This window comes from Juglans regia, chromosome 10 (assembly GCF_001411555.2).
Source record: "Juglans regia cultivar Chandler chromosome 10, Walnut 2.0, whole genome shotgun sequence".
Taxonomy (NCBI): Eukaryota; Viridiplantae; Streptophyta; class Magnoliopsida; order Fagales; family Juglandaceae; genus Juglans; species Juglans regia.
Window position 1 is genome coordinate 31,065,261 of NC_049910.1, and position 21,932 is coordinate 31,087,192.

Genomic DNA, 21,932 nt, shown 5'->3' on the forward strand with positions numbered 1-21,932 from the left:
TTTTTTTTTCTCCTTTTTCTTTAATTATTTTTTACACAATTTTAAATATTTTTTAAAAATAAAAAAAATAGTAATTCATTAATATTCACTTCCATAATCATTAAATAAAAAAATTAAAAATAAAAAATTTAATCGATCACTTTTATTGGTTCAACTGGCATTTTCCTAATATTATTGAGACTTGATAATCATGACAATCATGCGTTCGAACGTTAAAGGATCAGATCAAATGGTATATGGGTTCGAACGGTATAAGTTATATTTGAACACTATAGAAATAAATGACGTTCTAACATTGTGTGATCGTTCGAACTCTACGAAAATAAATTACGTTCGAACATTATGTTAACGTTCGAACGCTCGTTCGAATGATAACTATTTTATTTAAAGTCAATAATAGAAAACTAAATAGGCATTCATAATATTTGAAAAAATACATTAGAAACTGTTTAACACTCACAAAAGTTTTATAATAAGTGCGAACTAAATAAATAACCGTGAGACTGACATTGTTCGTACATAAATAGATAATCCCAAAATATGTACGCAAAAAACCATCAGTTGCTTCGAGGCCTGTACTATTGCATAAGTTGCTGCTGCATTTGGAGTTGCATCTGTCTTCTGAACTCTTCTTGTTGTTCTTCATGTTGTTTGAAGCGCATCTCCATATCTGCTTGTTTTGCCAATTGAGCCTCTAACTCATACTGCCTTGCAGTCAATTTTTCGATTCTGAAATTCGCATTCTCTAGCGCTATAAAAGTCATAGATGCGATCCCAGAAGAAGAGGAAGAGGAAGAAGGCTTTACACAGCGACCCAAACCCCTCAAATATACTGAACGTTGACCCAGGACTTGTGTAAAAATATCACTATCACTTGTTGATGAATTTTGATCTGACGCAGATTCAGCACGTAGTGCAACCATTTTATCCTAGACATATATAAGATAAAGAATTAATATCATCATAAATATTCTAATATATTTAATTAAAACAGGTTATAATACTTACATAATTTTCACGGGCATCAGGATGAGTCCACTCTCCATTACGATCAGTGTGCGATGCAACATATAATTTTATCACATCATAATTGGTATCTGAATCTTGCTATAATAAATGTGTTAAGATATAAAGTCATTATGATTCATCCAAATAATTAACTATATCCAATAAAAAAAAAAATAATACCAATTTCTTAGAGAGTCGATGAAATGATCTTGAGCCTACATGATGATTAATCTTCAATTTTGATCTATTTGTTTTGTTTATAGAACTTCGCTCCTGCAAAGAAATTGAAAATATTATGAAGCGAAATGACAAATAGGACTAGTAAAATAATTAAATTTATTTATACATGATATGATGGATCCTCAAATATGTCAACAAAATTTTCCCACTCAGAAGGTCGGACATCCTGAAAAGGATGTTGGCGTGCATCTTCATTTTTCTCAAACTTATTATAATGCTGATGAAACCTCGTCTTATATTGTAAAATCCATTACCCATAAGCTCTTCCATAGTCTTATGCTCCTCTCTCCGACCAAAATTTAAATCAAAATCATCCTTAAACAAAATAGTTACAAAAACATTATTATTTATAATATTCTAAATTTAAGTAAAACATAGAAATTTATTATACGAAATCAATGCTTTAAATATTACCAAACAACGCTTTTTGATAAGCTCTTTAACATCTTGGGGAAATTTTTTCCATGAAGTCGTTGTCAAAGGTGCGTAAGTTCATATAAGAGCACTCATATGTGATGCAAGCCAAACTGCTAGTTGTCCTTCGCCCCCGGTATGTTCGTCAGGAATGTTAACCTTGATCTTACCCACCTTACAATATTTTTCCAACATCACCCATCTAGTAGTGTCTTGACTTTGACGAAATTGTACTGTAAACTCTATAAAATATAACATTGTAATCAATTTCATTTATATGTTTATTATATGACCTTAATTAATAACTTTTATGAGTATTAGATTTTTATCTTGTTCTGTAGAATCAATCTCTAAAGGTGAGTCTGAATTAGAGTTAGGAACAGGTGGAGATGAGTTACGAAGTTGCTTCCTCTTTGGCGGCATAATTTCAAACTACCGATACATTCAATAAGTAAAATATTTGTCATCAAGTGTAATCTTAATACATAATTGGTCAATCATAATCTGTATCAGTTTCATTTGACAATTCGCTCTCATCATCTGTAGATACTACAGATGATTCAACATTTTCCTCAACTGTCACATCAACAATTTCAGCCGTAATATCTTCTCTATTTAATGGAATCATCTCATACTAGCTCAAATTTACAAACAAATTTAAGGCGGGCTGACTCTCTTGGTATGTTTTTTGAGTATAGGGGTCATTTTTTTCTTCATCTTGTCATTCCGCCTGAGTGATAACATCATATATATTTCTTAGAGAATATTTTTGTACTACTCGCTATTGATTTCCTAACTTTGGGTCATCTAAGTATAATACTTGAGATGCTTGAGAAGCCAAAATAAAATGATCATCTTCATACCATTTTTTATTATGTATTAATACTCAAAAAATATTCATCATCATGGACTCCAGTACGAGGATTGCTTAAATCTCACTAATCACACATAAACAGATACACCGCAAGCTCTCCCAAATATTTTATTCCAATTATATCGACAATAACCATATAGAAATCAATATTTTCTCCATCATAACTTCATTCGACTAGGATACCACTATTTTGGATTTTCCTCTAACAATCTCGATCCATTGTATGATACCTACTTCCCTGAGAAATACATGCAGAATATCGAGCAGCGAGTCTCGATGCTAATGCATACAGTTCATCTAATATATTATTTGGATTATTTGCATGCATTTGTACAATCTACATATTGAGTAAAGCATATATTATATCAAAATTTAAATCAATATTTTTTCATTGGTTATTGAGTAAAGCATATGTAATGTCATTACTCGTTCTTCAAATCATCTCGGGAACTCCTCTTCACGTTTCTAGTTTATATCATTTACTCTCAGTTCCTTGAGCACGTTAATATAATCACTGATATAGATAGAGGAACGCTTAGCTGCAGTCGAGAAAGTGTGCAAAGAGTTGGGGTCTTAGTACTTTCTATCTTTTATTTATTTATTTATCTTGTTTTTAGAATGAACAATATTTAGTATTTTGTAAATTCAGTATTTAATTATGAATTAGTATTAGTTTATATTTTCTAAACTAATTATTGATTGATATTATTCCTATTATTTAATTGACAAAATCTTTTATAATTACTAGTTAATATAAATATAATTCTCTAAAAAAAAAACATATGATCACCGTTCAAACCATGCAAATAACGTTCGAACAGTATTGATTCATCATTCGAACGGTAAATATTGTACGTTCGGACGGTAGATCAATTTTTCGCTATAATAATATTACTTAACGCGCCAAATTGCACGTTCGAACAGTACTGATTTATCATTCGAACGGTGAAATTGTCGTTCGAACGTAAAGCAGTTTCCTGCTATAATAATTACACTTAATGCACCAAAATGTACGTTCGAACAATGCTGATTAATCATTTGAATAATGAAAATTGTACATTCGAACGATAGAACAGTTTCCCGCTATAATAATATTACTTAACGCGCCAAAATGTATGTTTGAACGGTTAAATTTAATCGTCCGAATGTTAAAACATTACATTTGAATGGTTTCATTATTAGGGACAAAATATTTAGTCAATAATCATCACGTTCGAAAGGTTTTGTTCTTTCCTCGTTTTGTGGGATGAAATCTGAAATTCGTCCCTAAATCTCAATTTTTGAGACGATTTTCATTTCATTCCAAAAGAAAATCGTCCCAAAAATCTTTTTTGTTGTAGTGCAATGACCAAATCCCTTGTAATATTCCTAGCCACATACATGTTTTTCCTTAATGGTTTTTATTCAAATTTTCTTTTGCTTTGAAGCTTGAGTTGTTCGTGCTACTATTTTAGCATAGATTAATGTTTCATTCCATATGTTCATCTCACTTTTATCACATTATATAAAATGTGACGATTTTATTATCATTGGATTATCACGTCTTTTTAGAGAAAAACGCAAAAGTTGATATGTAATGCCATCTCTAATTAGATGATAGGTTTATAAGTGAGATATTAAATAGTCTCCAATCATCTAATGCTACATCATAGGATGGTGAAAGGATGATGAGAAAATGAATGATGAATAACTAGATTTTTCATTATATTAAAGTAGGATGAGAATATGATATATAGTGACTTTTTAAGATGATATATAATTTAAGATGATTATTGTGTAGGCCCACTGCTAACATGGCGACAAAGTTTTTTTATTATTATTTCTTTAAAGATATTTAAATGTTGAGGACCAATATAAGACATCGATATTCGAGTGAACAGAAATTATAGCACTGTAAAGTACAATATTGTAAGTCATTCACATGTCATCATCCAATGGCACTCTCAACGGGTCTCTCAATGTAAACAAACTCCTAAAATGTAGACAAATCACTAAAATCATACATAGCTATTAATTCATACAAAGTTTAGAATATTCTTTTTACCTCAAAACTTCACTCTAATTATTATTAGGTCCACACTTTTTACAATTTGTAAACCCTAGCTAGGGATTGGTTCTGTTGTAAGAGTTTTGGATAGTAAGCTCCCTCCACATATAAGGTTTGAACAGTGCAACAATTTCTAGCTAGGGATCATTGGATTCAAGGACTTCTTCTTGAATTATTTGAAATGCACTTACAAAAACTCTTTACCGAACACTTATACACTCACGAGATTAGTCAAAACTTTTATTCCCGGCCACCCATTGTCAATAAAAATAAAAGTAAAAATTTACAAGTTGTGTCAGTGTCATTTTTCATTCCCCAAACTAACTAATCTTGCGATTCTTTCTTTTTCACCGTTTTTTCTAAGAATTTTCTCTCTGGTTGTTTTTTCCCATAATGTTAAAACTGGCAGTTAATTGGATTGAGGGCAGAAAAAGCTCAACAATAGTCAACGGTCTAGTTCAGGTGGTTAAGGATGTTTATGTGGGAAGTTTATATATGTTTTTGTTAAGAATATAAATGTAACTATTAATAAATATTAATAAATCTTTTAGTGACTTCTTTTGTTGGTTGGTGAGCGTGAACTCCTAATTTATTATATATATATATATATATATTTAAAAAAAATTCATATAAAAAAATTAATTTTTTAATAATAAATCAAACTTTCTTTTTAAAAAAATTAAGTCTATTAGTTAAAAGTTAATTCTTTTTATGTAAATATCATATTTATTCATTTTTTAAAAATGAGTGTACGGTATTTATGTATTTTATTATTATAAATATCATTTTTCGTATTAAATATAATATATTTTTAAAAAATAGAATTTATTATTAAAAAAATAATTTCTTTTATATAAATCTTAAATTTACTCAATTTTTTAAATTTAAAAATAAATCCTCTCTCTTACAGGGGTGAGCATTCGGATTGATTTTTTTTTTTTAATCTGGTCTGAAACTCAAAAATTTGGGTATACCCGTACGGTTATCCGCCTGGATTACATCCAGACAAGTGAAAAAAATTCAAATTCAATTACATATCCGATTTTGTGACCCAATTATCCATAATGCGGTGGTGAAGGTCATGCAGGAGTTGATTAGGGGGTTGAGAACATGGAGGCGAGGCTTCAAGGGTGGTGATGGCGTGGAGGATAGGGGGTTGTCTGTGGTGCAACTACTCTGTTTCGGGGAGGAAAAACAGGGGAAATCCATGGTTTGCAACAGAGGCTGCGAGAGGGGTTGGGCGGAGGCTTCGGCTTCGCGTGGCTGGGCATGGTGGCTTATGGTTCTACAAGGGGCTAGGAAAAGGCCAGAGGCTTCCGTCGTGCAGGGGGAAGCTTGCATGGGGTGGTTTCCATTCGGCTGCGTGCACAAGTGCGCTGGTTTTTCTGATGCAGCAACACTCGAAAAATGACGCCAAGTTGCGTCTCAGCAGTCTCGTTTGCGGCAGTGGAGTGGTGGTTGGTTGTGGTCTGCACTGAGGTTCACGATGGGGGTAATCTTTTTCCTAGTGGCTGAGAACCGGGCTGGAGGGTGGTGCTGCTTGCAAAGAGAAGTGGTTGGCTACGGTTTTGCGTGGCAGGGCTGCAGCGTGAGGTTTCTTCGTGCTGGAAGTATGTGTGTATTTATATTGGTGATTGAACAAAAAAAAAAAAAAACCCTAGAGGGACGAGGGAGATGTGCGTGCGGATGAAAACTGAGTTGTACGTGTGTGTGGAGTGGATAAAAAAAAAACATTAGAGACGTGTGTGATCATGCATGCCGTGGACAAGAGTGTAACTTAAGGGGAAAAAGAAAAATAGATGGAAAGAATGAAACGTGCGGTAGTTAACGTGTGAATAAGATAATGATAATAAAATAAAATAGAACAAACTAAAACAAAATAACTAAATAAATAAATAAAACAAATTAAGCTTCAATGAGTCCGGGTGTTACATAAACTAACAAGTACAAGGCTATCGAAACTAATAAAATGTGACATGACATTCTATTTGAAACTACTAAAAATTTATAATTTTCATCATGTCCTAAAATTAGACTTGTAAGATTGTGTTACATCATCTATTTTCATAATTATTATGATTAAAATTAAACATAATGCTATTTGTCAGTCTTTTTTTAAATAAAAGGTGCGATGCATTAGTTTTAGCTAGTCTTTTTTTAAGAAAATAGAAAATGCTAATGGTTTAATAAATATGAAGTCTACTTTTTCTGTTTTTGCGGGCATAATAATGATTTAGGCCCCATTTAACTCATTTCTCAATCCAAACCAACTCTTATTAATCTTTACCTTCGCCTTCCATCATTCTCCTTCCTCTCTAGTAAAATAGTAATTGTTTAGTCCCATTGTGCTCGCTCATCTTTACTGTTCTTAATTAAAAAACATACTTCTCATGCTACTCACCCGCTCAACATGTACTGTTGTGCGTGTCTTTAGTATATTTGTATTTCCTTTTATTGAAAATATTTTTTAAACATTTAAAAAAATACACTAATTTATTAATAGTTTCTTCTTTAACCATTAAGTAAAAAAATAAAATAAACAAACGGTCAAAATGAGGGAACAAAATCATAGAACAAATTAGTAACATTTTCCATACATATATATATACTATAAGATGTTACGTGCCTGAGGCACGTATGCACAGTTCAAAGTACTAATATATTTTATTAAAATAAAAATAAAGTACTAATATATCTTATTATTTTATTACTAATATATATCTTAAAAGCTATTGAAAAATAGGCTATTTGTAAATTATTATAATGCTTTCCTATTATAATGAATACGAAAAGATAAATCTACATAAATCTGTTTTCCTATTATAATGTATTTTCAAATTGGAAATTGAATCCATGATTATTATTATAATAAATCTGCTTTATTAGCATATTTAAAGATATTAATAGTAGAATAGAAACCAACAAAAACCATAAAAGTAGCCATAAATAGAATGTAAATAAAAATACAATTGTATCCCTGTGTTCTGTAATTATTACAAACGGATGGAAAGTTAATGAAAATCAGCATATTCCGTTAAAACAAGAAATTTCTGTTAAAACAAGAAAATTCCATTTCATAGCCTCTTTATGTGGGACAAACCTTCATGTTCATATGAAATATAAGTTTTTCTTAAATGCAAATGAAGTTAAATAAGTAATCAGCTTTGAATTCACAGCATTGTCTTCTTATCCATTTATAATTTAAGATGATTATTGATAATTACCGTCATGATTTAATAATTCAATGTGTGGTGACAATTTTTTATTATTTGTTTGAAGATAATTTAAATGTTGAGGAGCACTATATGACCTTGAGATTCCATGCTGGAGTGAACAGAAATTAGCACTCTAACTACAATATTGTAACTTACAATATTGAAAGAAATTAATCAAGAAAATATGCAAAAAATAGTGAAACGAAATCTGAATGTTCTTCTCGATGGGGATGAGTTGGGACGAAGGAATGTTTAGGGTTTGGAAAATAATTGGGGAGATCGGTTTTGCCTTTATGTTCTCAAATGGTAGACGGGTTGACCCGACTAAAGTCGGGTCGGTTCTTTTCTTGTTGGTCTGGACACGGGTCGGGTCGGGTCGGTCCCAAAATTTGTGCGGGTTGGACGGTGTGCAGCCCTAATTGTAAGTCATTCACATGTCATCATCCAATGGCAACTTACGGAAACTTCTTACCGAATGCTTTTTTAGAATTATAAATGGATAAGAAGACAATGTTGCACTTTTTTTGCTTGATTTATTGAAAACCTATGCAATCTGTGGACTACAAACTGAGAGAATGACCATTTCTTATGCCAAGGCTCCAAAAAGTGTCAAAAGCAAAATGGGCCTTAATTAAACGGGCCATAACATAAAGCCCATGTATATCCATTTCTTGGGCTTGTACAGTGTGTCAAATATGCTACCATGCATCCACACCTTTTTTTTTTTTTTTTTTTTAAGAAATGGAAACGGATCGGTGCCATTGGGCCGAAGGCTAGAGGTACCATGCATCTACAACCAATGCAGAATCATGACATCTTATTATATAATATGATTAAAAAAAAATAACTCTAGTTTTCGAGTTTTGGACATTATGTATGTTTGGATATGGAGTATCTAATTTTATGAATAGTAGTGAAATTATTCAAGTTTTAGACATTTAGATGTTTTATTGGTATTGAAAATTGAGAGAAAAAATTTGAATAAAAATTTTACAAAATTAAAAACTTGTTTGGATATCATTTTTTAATATAATTTTTATTTTTATGTTTGTAAGATTTTTATTGATTTTTATTTCTTGTTTTGAGGTTTGTAAAAGATGTATTAATTTTTGTATTTATATAATGATTAGATGAAAATTTTAAAAATTGAAAATTGAAAAATATTTCGTATATAAATAAAGTTTGAGGATAAAATTATAAGAAGTTTTGATAATCTTGAGAATTCTTGATCTGTCCAAACTTTTCAATAAATTTGGCCTGAAAATTAGATAGGCCCGGCCGTCTTTCCCATAATGTTAAAACTGGCAGTTAATTGGATTGAGGGCAGAACGAGCTCAACAACAGTCGTTGACTCGTTGGTCTAGTTCAGGTGGTTTAAGGATGTTTACGTTGGTAGTTTATATATGTTTTTGTAAAGAATGTAAATGTAACTATTAATAAATATTAATAAATCTTTTAGTGATTCTTTTGTTGGTTGGTGAGCGTTAACTCCTAAGTTGTTATATATATATATATATATATATATATATTTATACATGTGATTCGTATAAAAAAAATTAATTTTTTAATAATGAATCATACTCTCTTTCAAGAAGAATGCACGATATTTATACAATTCATAATTGTATTTAGTATTACAATATAATCTTAAAGTATATAAATAAGTAACGTTAGATACAGTCATGAGTTGTGCAAGCGTCGCACACTCTTTAAAAAAAGAGTGGAATTACTCTTAAAAAATTAATTTTTTATAAGGATACCATACTTATTTATTTTTTTTAAAGTGAGTGTGCGGCGCTTGCACATTTAATAACTATAAATATTTATTTTAAAAAAAAAAACTATAAATATCATTTCTCAATATTAAATATAGCGTATTTTAAAAAAATAATAGAATTTATTAATAAAAAATTATTTATTTTTTTATATAAATCTTAAATTTATTCAATTTTTTAAATCTAAAAATATTTCTTCTCTCCTGTTATAATCATGAAGTGCAACTATGTGATTATTCTCTAAGGGTTGTTCAAATGTCTTATCCAAATGAATGTTTGTCATCCGTACCATTGCCCGCGACTCAATCATTTCCGTTCTCAATATTGGTCCCAACACCGTATTAATTATGTGGGCAAGATCCTAGAAAAAATAGCTACGTTGCACCCAAAACCACGCTACGTACGCAACGGCAATGGTGTCCATATGTATATATATTTATGGACATATAATAAATAATGGCACCTATTACTGCTATTTGTCAAGATCGACTTCATGCATGCGGTATAAATTCTAAATTAAATTCAACCTATATAATATCCAAACTTAGATCTAGGGTTGTACAAAAAATCCGTTAAACCGAGTAACTCGTTGGACCCGATAAGATTCGTTCGACAAAATACGATTTTACTTCAGTGTCGGGATGAACCCGATAAGTGACGGGTCAGATCGACTCTCAACATTCTTCAAGCGTTCAGACTAAAAATCCTAGCGCAGCCAACTTCTCTTTTTGTTCTAAAAGACGATTGTGCAGAAACGAAATGTAGCCACGACCCATGCCAGGAATCTCTAGAAGCTCAACCTCTCTCTCTTCCATCGGGGCTTCAACTTCTCCAAATGGTGCTTCTGTCTTTCTCTTTCCCCTTTTACTTTTCTTTTTTGGCTTTCTTTCCTCGTTGATCACACTCTTTTTGTTTATAGATGGATGACAAAAAAAAGTGAAAAGACTGGAAAGAACATAGATCCATTTTTGAAAATGAAAGAAGCTTTTATGATGGGAAGCTTGAAATCGTGAAAAGTAAATGCCAAAAATGGAAGATCTAGAAATAAATGAGTTTGAGCTTTTCTGATTTTGCATGTCCTTCTTGATTTCTGATCTTATCTTCTCACACTTTTTGGCCATGGTTTTGTAGTACTTTTCTTAATAAATAAATGGTTTTGCAGTACTGGCCTTAGATTTCCCAACAAGCAAGAATGACAACAATCATTGGATCACAAAAGCTAATGGCTTGAAAGCAAGACGACCCAGAATTGCGAAAAGGGAATTTTGGGAGCTTACAAAGAAGAGCGACAGAGTCAGAGTGAATGAAGAAATTCAAGAGCTTTGACTTGTAAAATAAGACATTCAGCAGCAGAGTTCTTCACCACCTCCCTCCTCCGCCATTTCCCACATTCCAAATCTCCTCTCTTCCTCCAAAAACTCAAAAGTGACTAGCAACAGAGTGAATTAGATATCTTTTTAGTCCTTTTTGGTTTGTCTGAGCTCTAATTAGTTAGAGTGTAGCGATGTGCAAATATTGATTCGTTTTCGACCCGACCCGACTATTATGGGTCGGATTGTTTTGGGCATGGCATGCGAACGGGTCGGTTCGGGCCCAAAACTAGTACGGATTGGACGGTGTGCAGGCCTACTTAGATCTCTAAAATTAGATTTTTAAAATTTACAATAGTACTGTTTGTAATTTAACCAAGCATGATCTCAAGAATTTTTTATTATTATGGTTATTACTGTCCTCACACTGCACGCTTTATACATGACTACCCACTACATTATTCTCTTTGAAAAGGCAAATCACAAAACCACAGAGACAATCAAACAAACGAATGTCCCAAATGCACGTACAAGGATTAAAAGAAAACAAGATAAAATGAAAAAGACAAATTATTAATTGTTCACATAAGTTTCGAGTTATTTGGAGATTGTGATATTTCTTTCTGCGGGTACTGATAATTTATCGAGAGATTAGCTCAAGCATGAAATCTTTGGAAGCAATCCCATCAGGTTCGGTAGCTTTCACTACAAGCTCTTTAAGATCTCTGATCTTCTCCCTCATCCTCCTTCCATGTTGATCATGTCCCAGAACGAGCTCCAAGCTCTTGACCATTCCCTTCTTTGTAAACAATCCTCCCTCAACCCGAACCCCTATCCCCTCATACATCTACTACAACAGGACAAGTTCAAAGAACATGCAAAACTATCTCCTCAGCTCTGGTGCAAACATGACACAATCCGTCTTCAACGATTTCTTAGCAATATACTTTTTGTAAGTAAGATATCTTGAAGGGCCTTCCATAAAAAACTGCTTCACCTTATCAGGGACCTGCAATTGCCAAATTTTCTTCCATTGAATATCATCAACAGAAGCACTTGAAGTCTGACCTCGAGCCTCTCTTTGCATAAAAAATGAGATATCATAGCTTCTATTTCTTTTAACAAAACATGTGGTAGCTTAAAAACACTTATAATAGTATATGCTGGAATTGCTTGAATCACACTTTTAAGTAAAATCGCTTTACCAGCATTAGAAAGTAACAAGCTGCAAATCCTTTTCCATATTTTCTCTTTTAAACCTCGAAAGTTATTGTATTTGGATCTCCAACCACAGTTGGCAAGCCCAAATACTTGTTATAATTCCCACACACTACACCATGAGAGGACTGAGTAATTAATTCATGTGCATCTGGGTGAGTATTTCTACTAAATAGCATAGAGGTCTTCTGTTTATTAAGGACCTGACCAGAAACACATTTTCACAAAATTTGTTCTACATTCATCCATTCTTCTTGCTTTTCTCTATAGAATATGATACAGTCATCTGCAAAAAGAAGATGATCAACTCTCATACCACCTCTTAAAGCTGCTACCCCCTTATAACTCCATTATTATCATCTTGTTGAAATAAGGAACTCAACCCCTCAGCACAAATAAGAAATAAATATGGAGACAAAGGATCACCTTGACGTAATCCTCTTGAAAGCATAGTGGTATCCCCTGGTATCCCATTTACCTTGACTGAGTAATTTACAGTTTTGACACAAGTCATAATTAAGCTTATCCATCTTGCACCAAACCCCAACTTAAGCAACATAGCCTCTAAATAATCTCATTTCACTCTATCATAGGCTTTAGACATGTCTAGCTTGATTTCCATACTGCCCAACTTACCTTTTTGTCTTGACTGCATGATATGTAAAAGCTCATAGGCAACCATAATGATATATGTTATGAGCCTACCAGGTATAAAGACACTTTGATTCTAAGAAATGATTTTGGACAACACCTCTTTCATTGTATTAGCTAAGACTTTGGAAATTAAGTTATACAAGACATTACATAAACGAATTGGTCTAAACTCATGCATAGAAGTAGGAGAGTGTACCTTAGAAACCAAAGCAATGTGTGTGTGAGATTAAGACCTGTAGCTATAGTGCCACTGCTAAAAAATTCCAGCACAACTTTTGAAACTTCATCTCCAACAACCTCCCAATGATCTTGATAAAATCCAGTACTAAAGTCATCAGGTCCAAGAGCCTTAATTAAAAAGAGACATTTTTCGTAGGGCTAGCTCAACTTCTTCTTAAAGAAAACCTTTTTCCAGACTTAGTCTTATGCCATCAGAAATCTTTTGTTCAACTCCCTTTAAACATTGATCAATATGTTCCCTTGAAGGATGAGTTGACAGAAAAACCTTAGAAAAGTGCTACCAAAACCCACGAGTAATGTCTTTGTTCTCAGTCAATAACAAATCATTACCATCTCGAATATGCTTGATAGTATTTTTCTTCCTCCTTTGGTTGACACATGCATGATAAAAAGCTGTATTTATTTCCCCTTTCTCAAGCCAATGTCTCTTTGCTCTTTGTTTCCACTTCAAATCTTCTTGCTCCAATAAGAACTCCATCTCTTTTTGTAGCTATTTCTAAACAATCATATTACCTGGCTTTTCATTCTTTGCAATGTAGAAATAGCTTCTGACTTAGCCTTAATAGCCTTTAATCTGTCATTCTCTAAGTTTCTACTCCACTTTTTCAACCCTTACTGCAATGTTCTAGCTTTGCTTGCACTGTTGCTAACTGGTTCATACCCCCAATATTTCTCCTCCATTTAGATGCCACTACATTATTGCAGCCTTCTTCACGACTCCATGCTATTTCATACTTAAAGCTGCTAGGAACAAACTGAACAACTTGAGTAGAAACAAAACTAAAAAGAAGTGGTCTATGGTCTAAACATATTGCAGGAAGTGTGTCCACTTGATAAGTATTATAGCAGTCCATCCATTTTTTATTAGCTGATACTCTATCAAGCCTCACCTTAGTAAAAGTAGCATCTTCATGTTGGTTGGACCAAGTAAACTTGTCCCCTCTCCACCCCAAATCAAAAAGAGAGCCTCTAGATAAAACTTGTCTAAAAGATTGCATATGCCCCTCACATCTTGATCTCCCTCCCACCTTTTCATCGTTAGTCAAAATTTCATTGTAGTCCCCGATTATACACCATCCTAGATCAGTTGGTTTAAAAGAGTTTCGCAAATCAAACCCAATCTTCCTTTGGTTAACCTCAAGGTGGCCATAGAAACAGGACAGCAGCCATCGAGTCCCACTCATTTCATCAATAATGACGGCATTAACATGTCTACGTGAGAAATTCAACAAATCAACTTGAACATCCTGTTTCCATAATAACATTAGTCCACCACTTCTACCAACAACATCAACTACAATGCACCCCTCATATTTAAGTTTCTTCGCAACCCATTGAGCTCGGTTATTGTAAAGTTTGGTTTCCATGAGGAAAATGATCAACTTGGAGTTCTATCAAGAGCTATTGATCTAGGAAATGAAAAACTTCGGTTACAAGGTTTTTTTTCCCTGCAGGCGATACTTGTATCATTAACTTTCATATGCACTGATCAAAAAAATGAAAACTATAAGTTTCTGTGACAATGCTTCAAATTTATATAAGATTGTGTGGTTGATTAAAATTTTTGCTTCAAATTCTACTGTATATAAGAAAGATTATATCTTGGATGACAAGGGCTGAGACCACACAATTTGCAAATCAGAGAGAGAGAGAGGGGTTAGGGTTCGTGAAGGAGAGGGAATGAGAGAGAGAGGGGGTGGGGAGGGGGGGTTCGGTCTTGACAATGACATGTGCTCTGATAATTTGTTTTTCCTCTGCAAGCACACCCCACCAACTTAAAAATACATCTCGTACGTGATCCACATTCGTTGGTTGCCATTGTTCTCTAAACAATGGATAAATCTGTTTGAAGTTATTCTCTTATGAAAGTACCCTTATTTTAAAATGTGTTGTGAAATGTATTATACAATTATCTTTACTTTTTAATTATTGTGTAAAAAGCCTGTGAAAATGTAAATTTGCACGACGGTAACAAATAGACCCCAACACTATGGTACTTGCAACTCAAATAAATATCCATTTAATAAAATGGTACATTGATCAAAGCTTTAAATTATATTTCGTAGATTGTTTTGACTTTGATATTAGAATGTAATATTTCGATATTGATATGTACCGGTATACCATTTCGAGATTATAAATTTTTATATATATATTTCATATTTATAAAAAAAGTTAATTATTAAATAAATATAATTTTATATATTAAATTTATAAATAATAATAAATAATAATAAAATAAGTTGAGATTAACTTTTATCCAAACCTGCACAATCCAAATATTTCTCTTTCCTATTATAGTCAGGGAAGTTGTACTATTTGATTATTGTTTATGGGTTCAAATGTCTTATCCAAACGAATGTTTGTCATCCGTATCATTTCCCGCGACTCAATCATTACCGTTCTCAATATTGGTCCCAACTCCGTATTAATTATGTGGGCAAGATCATAGAAAATATACCTCCGTTGCACCCAAAACCACGCTTATACGTACGCAACCGCTACCAACCAATTGCCATTAAATAACGTCTGATCGATGGACATATAATAAATAATGGCACATGTACTACTGCTTTTTGTCAAGATCATGCATGCATGCATGCGGTATAAATTCTAAATTAAATTCAAACTTAGATGTCTAAAATTAGATTTTTAAAATTTAAAATAGTACTGTTTTTAATTTAACCAAACATGATCTCAAGAATTTATTATTATTATTATTATGCTCACATTGCACATTTTATACATGATGACTACACACTTTATTATTCTCTTCGAAAAGGCAGATTGCAAAACCATGCAGACAATCAATCAAACTCCAAACGTACGTACAGGGATTAAAAGAAAATAAGATTAAAATGAAAATACAAATTATGACTACACACTTCATTATTATCCTCACATTATTCTCACGTTGCACACTTTTACACATGATGACGACTACACACTTCATTATTCTCTTCGAAAACGCAGATCGCAAACCACACAGACAAGCAATCAAACCCCAAACATACGTACGTATGTATAAGGATTAAAAGAAAATAAGAAAAAATGAAAAAGATAAATTATTAATCGTTCACATAAGTTTCCATTTATTTGCAGATCGTGATATTTTTCTCTGCAGATACTGATAATTTATTGAGAGATTAGGTCAAGCAAAGTCTTGAAATCTTTGGAAGCAATCCCATCAGGTCCGGCAGCTTTCACTACAACCTCTTTAAGATCTCTGATCTTCTTCATCATCCTCCTTCGATGTTGATCATCATGTCCCAGAACGAGCTCCAAGCTCTTGACCATTCCATTCTTTGTAAACACCCCTCCCTCAACCCTAACCCCTGTCTCCCAAACGTCCTCTACCATCCGTGCGTTCATCATACCGTCGCCTAAGACTGGCCGGCAGATCATCGGAACCTCTCCGACAATGCTCTCAAACACAGAGTTGTATCCACAGTGTGTAACGTACACGCCTACTGCTTTATGTGACAAGACATGAGTCTGGGGTGCCCAGGGAACTATTTTTCCTTGTTTCCTTGTCCTCTCGAGGAAACCATTCGGCAGAAATGCTTTGAAGTCTTCCCTAAGAGACCAAAGAAAAGGAACGCAACTCGCTTCCAGCGCCTCTGCTAAAGCTGCAAACTCGTGGGGTGGCAGCACCGCCACTGTTCCAAAGCTTATATATGCTACCGATGTTGGCTTTTGCTCGTCCAACCATGGGAGGCAGCCTGTGGCGTCTGAATGCGATGGGGGTAGGGGTGGAGTTGGGATTGTTATTGTGAGAAATCCCACGTACAGAATGTCTTGGAACTTGGACTTGTGATCATCGGTGAGTATGGCTGAGTTTAGTTCTTGGAAAGAGTTCATCACAACAGCATTTGCTCGTGGCAGGACTTCCCTAATTCTGCGCAGTGCGCTTGCGAAAATTGGAGAAGGATTTGAGTGATTACCTGGAAGTATTTCTTGAAGTATGTCAGGGGATAAGTCCCCGAAGCGCATTACGGAGAGTCCTGGAATGGCATCTAGGGTTTTGTCAATAGGGTTTAGATCTCCCACTGCACCGCCATTACCATGAGCTTCACTGCCACCGCAAGCTTTAGCATAAGTCTCATGGATGAGAGCACTGTAAAAGTGGGCAGAGAGGTCGTAGGGTGCGGCAACGAATAATGGGACCCACTTTGCATGCATGTCCGCAGCCATATCGTAGCCAAAGACCAAGAAAGCGTCGTTAATGATGCAGGTGATCTTTTGCTGCCCGGCCTCCGCCACTGCCATATCCATGCCTTTCCGGAATCTCTCAGGTGCAGCCTCAAGGAACAGCTCCAGTTCCTCGGGGGGATTCTTGGGGACATGTCCCTCCGGCACGCCATCCGCAACATCGTATAATTTAAGGTTGTGTGGGAGGTGAGCTCCTGAGGTGGCGGAGAGCTTTTGGTTGGATTTGGCAGTGTTGAGGAAGGAGAACCGCACGTCAGGGGCGGCCGATGCTAATCTGGAAGCTAGGCTGAGTAAAGACCAGGGATGGCTGCCGAGTGGAAATGCCAAAACAGCAACATGTGGATTTTTTCCTGAGCTTTGACTCATTTTTCTTGGCTTGATTTGCTTCTAGATACTAGATAATATTACTATAATTGGTCTTGCAATTGCATGTATTCAAGAACCGGGAGAGATCTATAAGATATATATATTAATAGCATCATACATTCCAAACTCTTCGCTACTGTCGGCAATTAATATTATTTTGTACTGAATGGTAGCTTGCAACCTAAGTCTGACTGGTAGCCATAGATAGGTAAGCACGCCCGCCAAATAAACACTATTGGCAATTAATATTACGGAATCTGATCGACGAAGTGGACCTATAAGTACAAGAAAAAGTCTACTCAACCTCCGGGTCAGTAACCGCACGGCACACTCCTGACGTGGCCGAACCCGGTTCTCGCCAAGTCACGGTTCATTTCAGATCCCGAGCTGCTTGAGTAATCCCTCTTCTCCCTCAGGGTGACTCGACGCATACCTCTCACCCTCGTTCTCCCTCCCTCTTCTCCCTCTTCTCCCTCAGAGTGACATTGATTAGCGCAACGATTTGAATTGTCTACGAGCCTCAGACCTCTCACCCTCGTTCTCCCTCAGACATCTCGAACCTCATACTCTTCTCTCTCACGTCTTCTTTCTCAGCCCGACGCCCTAACCCCAAAATCGCCCGAACCCTCTTGTTTTCTACGAGCCTCAGACCTCTCACCCTCGTTCTCCATCAGACATGTCGAACCTCATAGACTTCTCTCTCACGCCTTCTTTCTCACCCCGACGCCCTAACCCCAAAATCTCCCGAACCCTAGAAAATCTCCAAAATCCCGAACCCTAGAAAATTTCAGCAGCAACATCTAACTCGAAGACCTTCTCTTTCCTTAACCCCTTCTCTCTCCCCCGTTCAGCCCCAAGCCGCTGAAGACCCATCTCCCTCACCCCCTTCAGTAGAAGAAATCTTCGACGAAGGTATTTTTTTTTTCCAATTCATTTTAAATGTCTGCCTTTGTGTCAATGCTGCGTCCGTCTCTCAGAGTTTCTGCATTTTTTGTTAGGTACACGCGGACCGATTCAGCACAACCTTTTGAAGACTCATCTCCCTCAGCCCCTTAAGTTTGAAGAAATCTCCGTGAAGGGTAATTTTTTTTTTTGCAATTCGTTTGAAATGTCTTCCTTTGTTCGCTCAGAGTTGCTGCATTTTTTATGGAGACACACTTTAGTGGGACTCACTTCTGAGCCGCACATGTTTACACATTAAACATTGGATTTTTTTTATGCTCTGCGTCTGAATTCAAATGTTAATGGCCATGTATCATTTCTATGGTACAATGCACAAAAGCAAAAGCCGACTGAAAAATGTGGAAGTTTCCAAATAAAAAAACCCTTTAGAAATTAGGTTACATCCCTTGTAAATTACATTTTGTTTTTGTAAAAGATCTCTGTTCGAACTATGTTAAATGTTGAATGTAAAATAATTGCCAAGTAAACAGTTAGCAATTTGCCAAAAAATTTTATGCCAGAGAAGCTAATGTGCTCGATAGTGGCTTGGATAACTTGGCATCTTAGATTTTAAAACAACATAAATCATGGCTGTCACAGCTTGTACAGGAGCAATGTTATAGTGCCCTTTTTTTCACATGTATAATTCCATATAGGTTTTTCTTTGTTCTTTTGATTCTTCTTCATGCATGAACAACATAGTAGATTAAGAAAGTCACATTGATAAAAACCATTAAGACATGTCGATATTGCCTAATACCCAATTTGTATGGGGTAACTTAATCTCAATTGTGTTTGCATTTGAAACTTCAAAGTGGATGAGGAACTTGAATATGTGACCTAAAATAGAGGTGAGTTGGTCATTGCAAGGATTTATAAATTAGAAGCTTTATTAGAATAAGAAATTGACTATTTCATATAAACCTAAGCATTTATAAATATAGTAATTTGCGACCACATGAAGCATGTGATCGTTGATGAGCCTTTTCTCTGTTCAATAGCTTCTGTTATGGTACCCTGAAATCTTCTTGTCATTTCTCTCCCCACACTTCCTCTCTTTTTTAAAAAAAAAAAACAAAAAAAGAGATGAGGTACACTGAAATAGAAATAAATAATTGTTCCGATGGAACCTGCTTTTCTACCTCTAACAGATATTGTTGCCATTGATCCATGATTCAAGCCATTAATTTATTTCTATTCTATTTGTTATTATCTTTATTATTATTACCAAATAAAAAAAATGACCGAAAATAGTTAAGAATCTGCTCTTAGGAATCATTAAATCCTCGCAATGATTGTTTGGGTGTATCGTATAAATTCTTTGAAATGAAAAAATCAAATAATCTCTGTGGTAGACAGTCCATATATTTTCAATCTATTCAATATTCAATCAACTCCAAAATAAATAACGAAGGAATTGTTAAAGGAAACATGTGAAAGATACCACAGATAAAGATGCTCTCCAAGTATCCACAGAAATTACTCTCGTCCCTATAAAACTAATGAATGGTAATTTGGTAAAAAAATAATTTCTGGTTTTATTTACTGTTTCAGTTTATGACCTATATAGTTTTTGAAGCATTTTTGTTACTCTAGTTGAGCCAGTTCATCATTTTCCTAATTACCTTAGTTTTTTCACCCTTATATCGGTTACTTAATTTTACTATTCGCTTAACGACAATGCCCATATTTTCACTTCACCCATTGTGATCATTCACTTACCCATCTCTTACACTCCCCCTACAATTTAAATGATCGTTTGTTACATAATAGAACTTGTGGTTTTTAACTCCCAGATGACCTTTTGATTTCCACCTCCCAAAGGACTCTTGGGTTCCACTTCAACCCTGCTACCAAACAAAAACCAGAACCTTTTTTTTAAGTTTTGTTTTTTTTAAAACAAAATAATGAAGACAAAGAAAAACAATGACCAGAATTCTATGAATTGTGTCCTGACTCTATGAACCTAATAAATTCTAACTTTGAATACCTCTTCAATTTCTGGCTTTCTTTCTTTTTGTAATTTCAGAATCAAAATCATACCTTTTCATCAAATACTTATATTTCTGTGCATATAATAGTCACAGTTTTTTGATAAGTTAATGTAATTATTAAAGAAATGCTATAAATTACTGCTACCCTAATATCTACATAGGAATGTATAGATAATGCACCTACAAGTATCTTCTCTTTGTTATATACTGTCTAGAACTTTATATGTCACACTAAAAATATAGAGTTCTGCAGACCTGACATCATGTTAGATGATTGAATTTCTAAATGTTGTCAAATAATATAAGCTGCCAGATTTGTTGTTAGCATTTTAAACTGCATCTTAACTGCTTTTAGATAGATTTATACTTGGCTTGAAAAAATAGGGAGACATATTGATGTGAACAATAGATGCACCCGGATTTGTTGTTAGCATGTTTAACTTGTTTGCATGCATCTTAACTGCTTTTAGATAGACTTATACTTGGTTGGGAAAAAAATCAATTAATGTCAAACAACTGACAATGCACACAGATTTGTAGCCTTCTCAATTTAATGCTATTCATCTTGTTAGCATATTAACATGCATCTTAACTGCTTTTAGATAGATTTATACTTGGTTTGAAAAAAAATAATAATGTCAAACATTAGAAGCACCCTAATTTGTTGTTAGCATTCCCCTATAATGTCTGCAAATTGTTATCATAATATATGATTGTGGTTTATATGATGTGGAATATTCTGCTCCTACCCCGTAATAATTCTGATAATGAAGCAGTTAAGGTAATAAATCATGGATTTCACTTAAAAGTAGTCATCTCTCTTTTATCACGTAGATCGACTATGGCATCAAGTCATTCATCATCATGTGTAGTTAATGATATTGAAATGGAATCACCGAGTTGTTGGTGTGGTTTGAAAGCGCCATTAAAGATCTCCCACACCCACAAAAACCCTGGAAGGAAATTTTATGCTTGTCTGACTTATGGAACGGTAAATAATTTTCCAATTCTTTGTATTGCAGTTAAATAATCAGTCCAAAATATTTATTTACATGTAGTTTTAAATTCTTGAATTATACACAGGGAGAAACAAGATGTCAATTCTTCATTTGGGCAGATATACTGACATCAGTATTATCTGAGAAAAACCTGACAAGAGAGAATGAAATTCGGAAGAGGGAGGATGCTTTGTTGTTGCGTGAATATGAAGCTCAAAAAAAAGAGGACAAACTATTAGAGAGAGAGAAAACGCTGCAGAAGCAAGATGACGACCTTCATAAAAGGATAGTAGAGAATAGGATTGGTCGTATTTTGTTGTGTCTATTTTGGATTGTATCACTTGTAATTGTTTTTGGTTGGTTCTGAATGTAGATGTATCATGTTAGTGTTAAATGAAAATAGATTGATGGAATCCTAACATGTA

General features: G+C 34.3%; 2 protein-coding genes across 2 annotated transcripts; one reads left to right on the forward strand and one right to left on the reverse strand.

Moving 5' to 3' along the window:
• Positions 1-15,820: 15,820 nt before the first annotated feature.
• On the reverse strand, positions 15,821-17,684 carry LOC118349610 (anthocyanidin 3-O-glucosyltransferase 7-like). Its single transcript, XM_035695050.1, has one exon. It carries the CDS (start codon positions 17,571-17,573, stop codon positions 16,131-16,133), a length of 1,443 nt encoding a protein of 480 aa, XP_035550943.1. The 5' UTR covers positions 17,574-17,684; the 3' UTR covers positions 15,821-16,130.
• A 3,663-nt stretch (positions 17,685-21,347) lies between these two features.
• On the forward strand, positions 21,348-21,910 carry LOC109008921. Its single transcript, XM_035695320.1, has 2 exons — positions 21,348-21,500; positions 21,593-21,910. Exons 1-2 carry the CDS (start codon positions 21,351-21,353, stop codon positions 21,872-21,874), a joined length of 432 nt encoding a protein of 143 aa, XP_035551213.1. The 5' UTR covers positions 21,348-21,350; the 3' UTR covers positions 21,875-21,910.
• The last annotated feature ends 22 nt before the right edge of the window (positions 21,911-21,932 follow it).

What these genes read in the sequence shown, in the direction of transcription:
- LOC118349610 (XM_035695050.1), bottom strand. Translation starts at nt 17,573, where the DNA reads ATGAGTCAAAGCTCAGGAAAAAATCCACATGTTGCTGTTTTGGCATTT.
- LOC109008921 (XM_035695320.1), top strand. Translation starts at nt 21,351, where the DNA reads ATGGCATCAAGTCATTCATCATCATGTGTAGTTAATGATATTGAAATG. An exon ending in CTTGTCTGACTTATGGAACG is followed by an intron (nt 21,501 to 21,592) that starts GTAAATAATTTT and finishes AATTATACACAG; the next exon opens with GGAGAAACAAGATGTCAATT.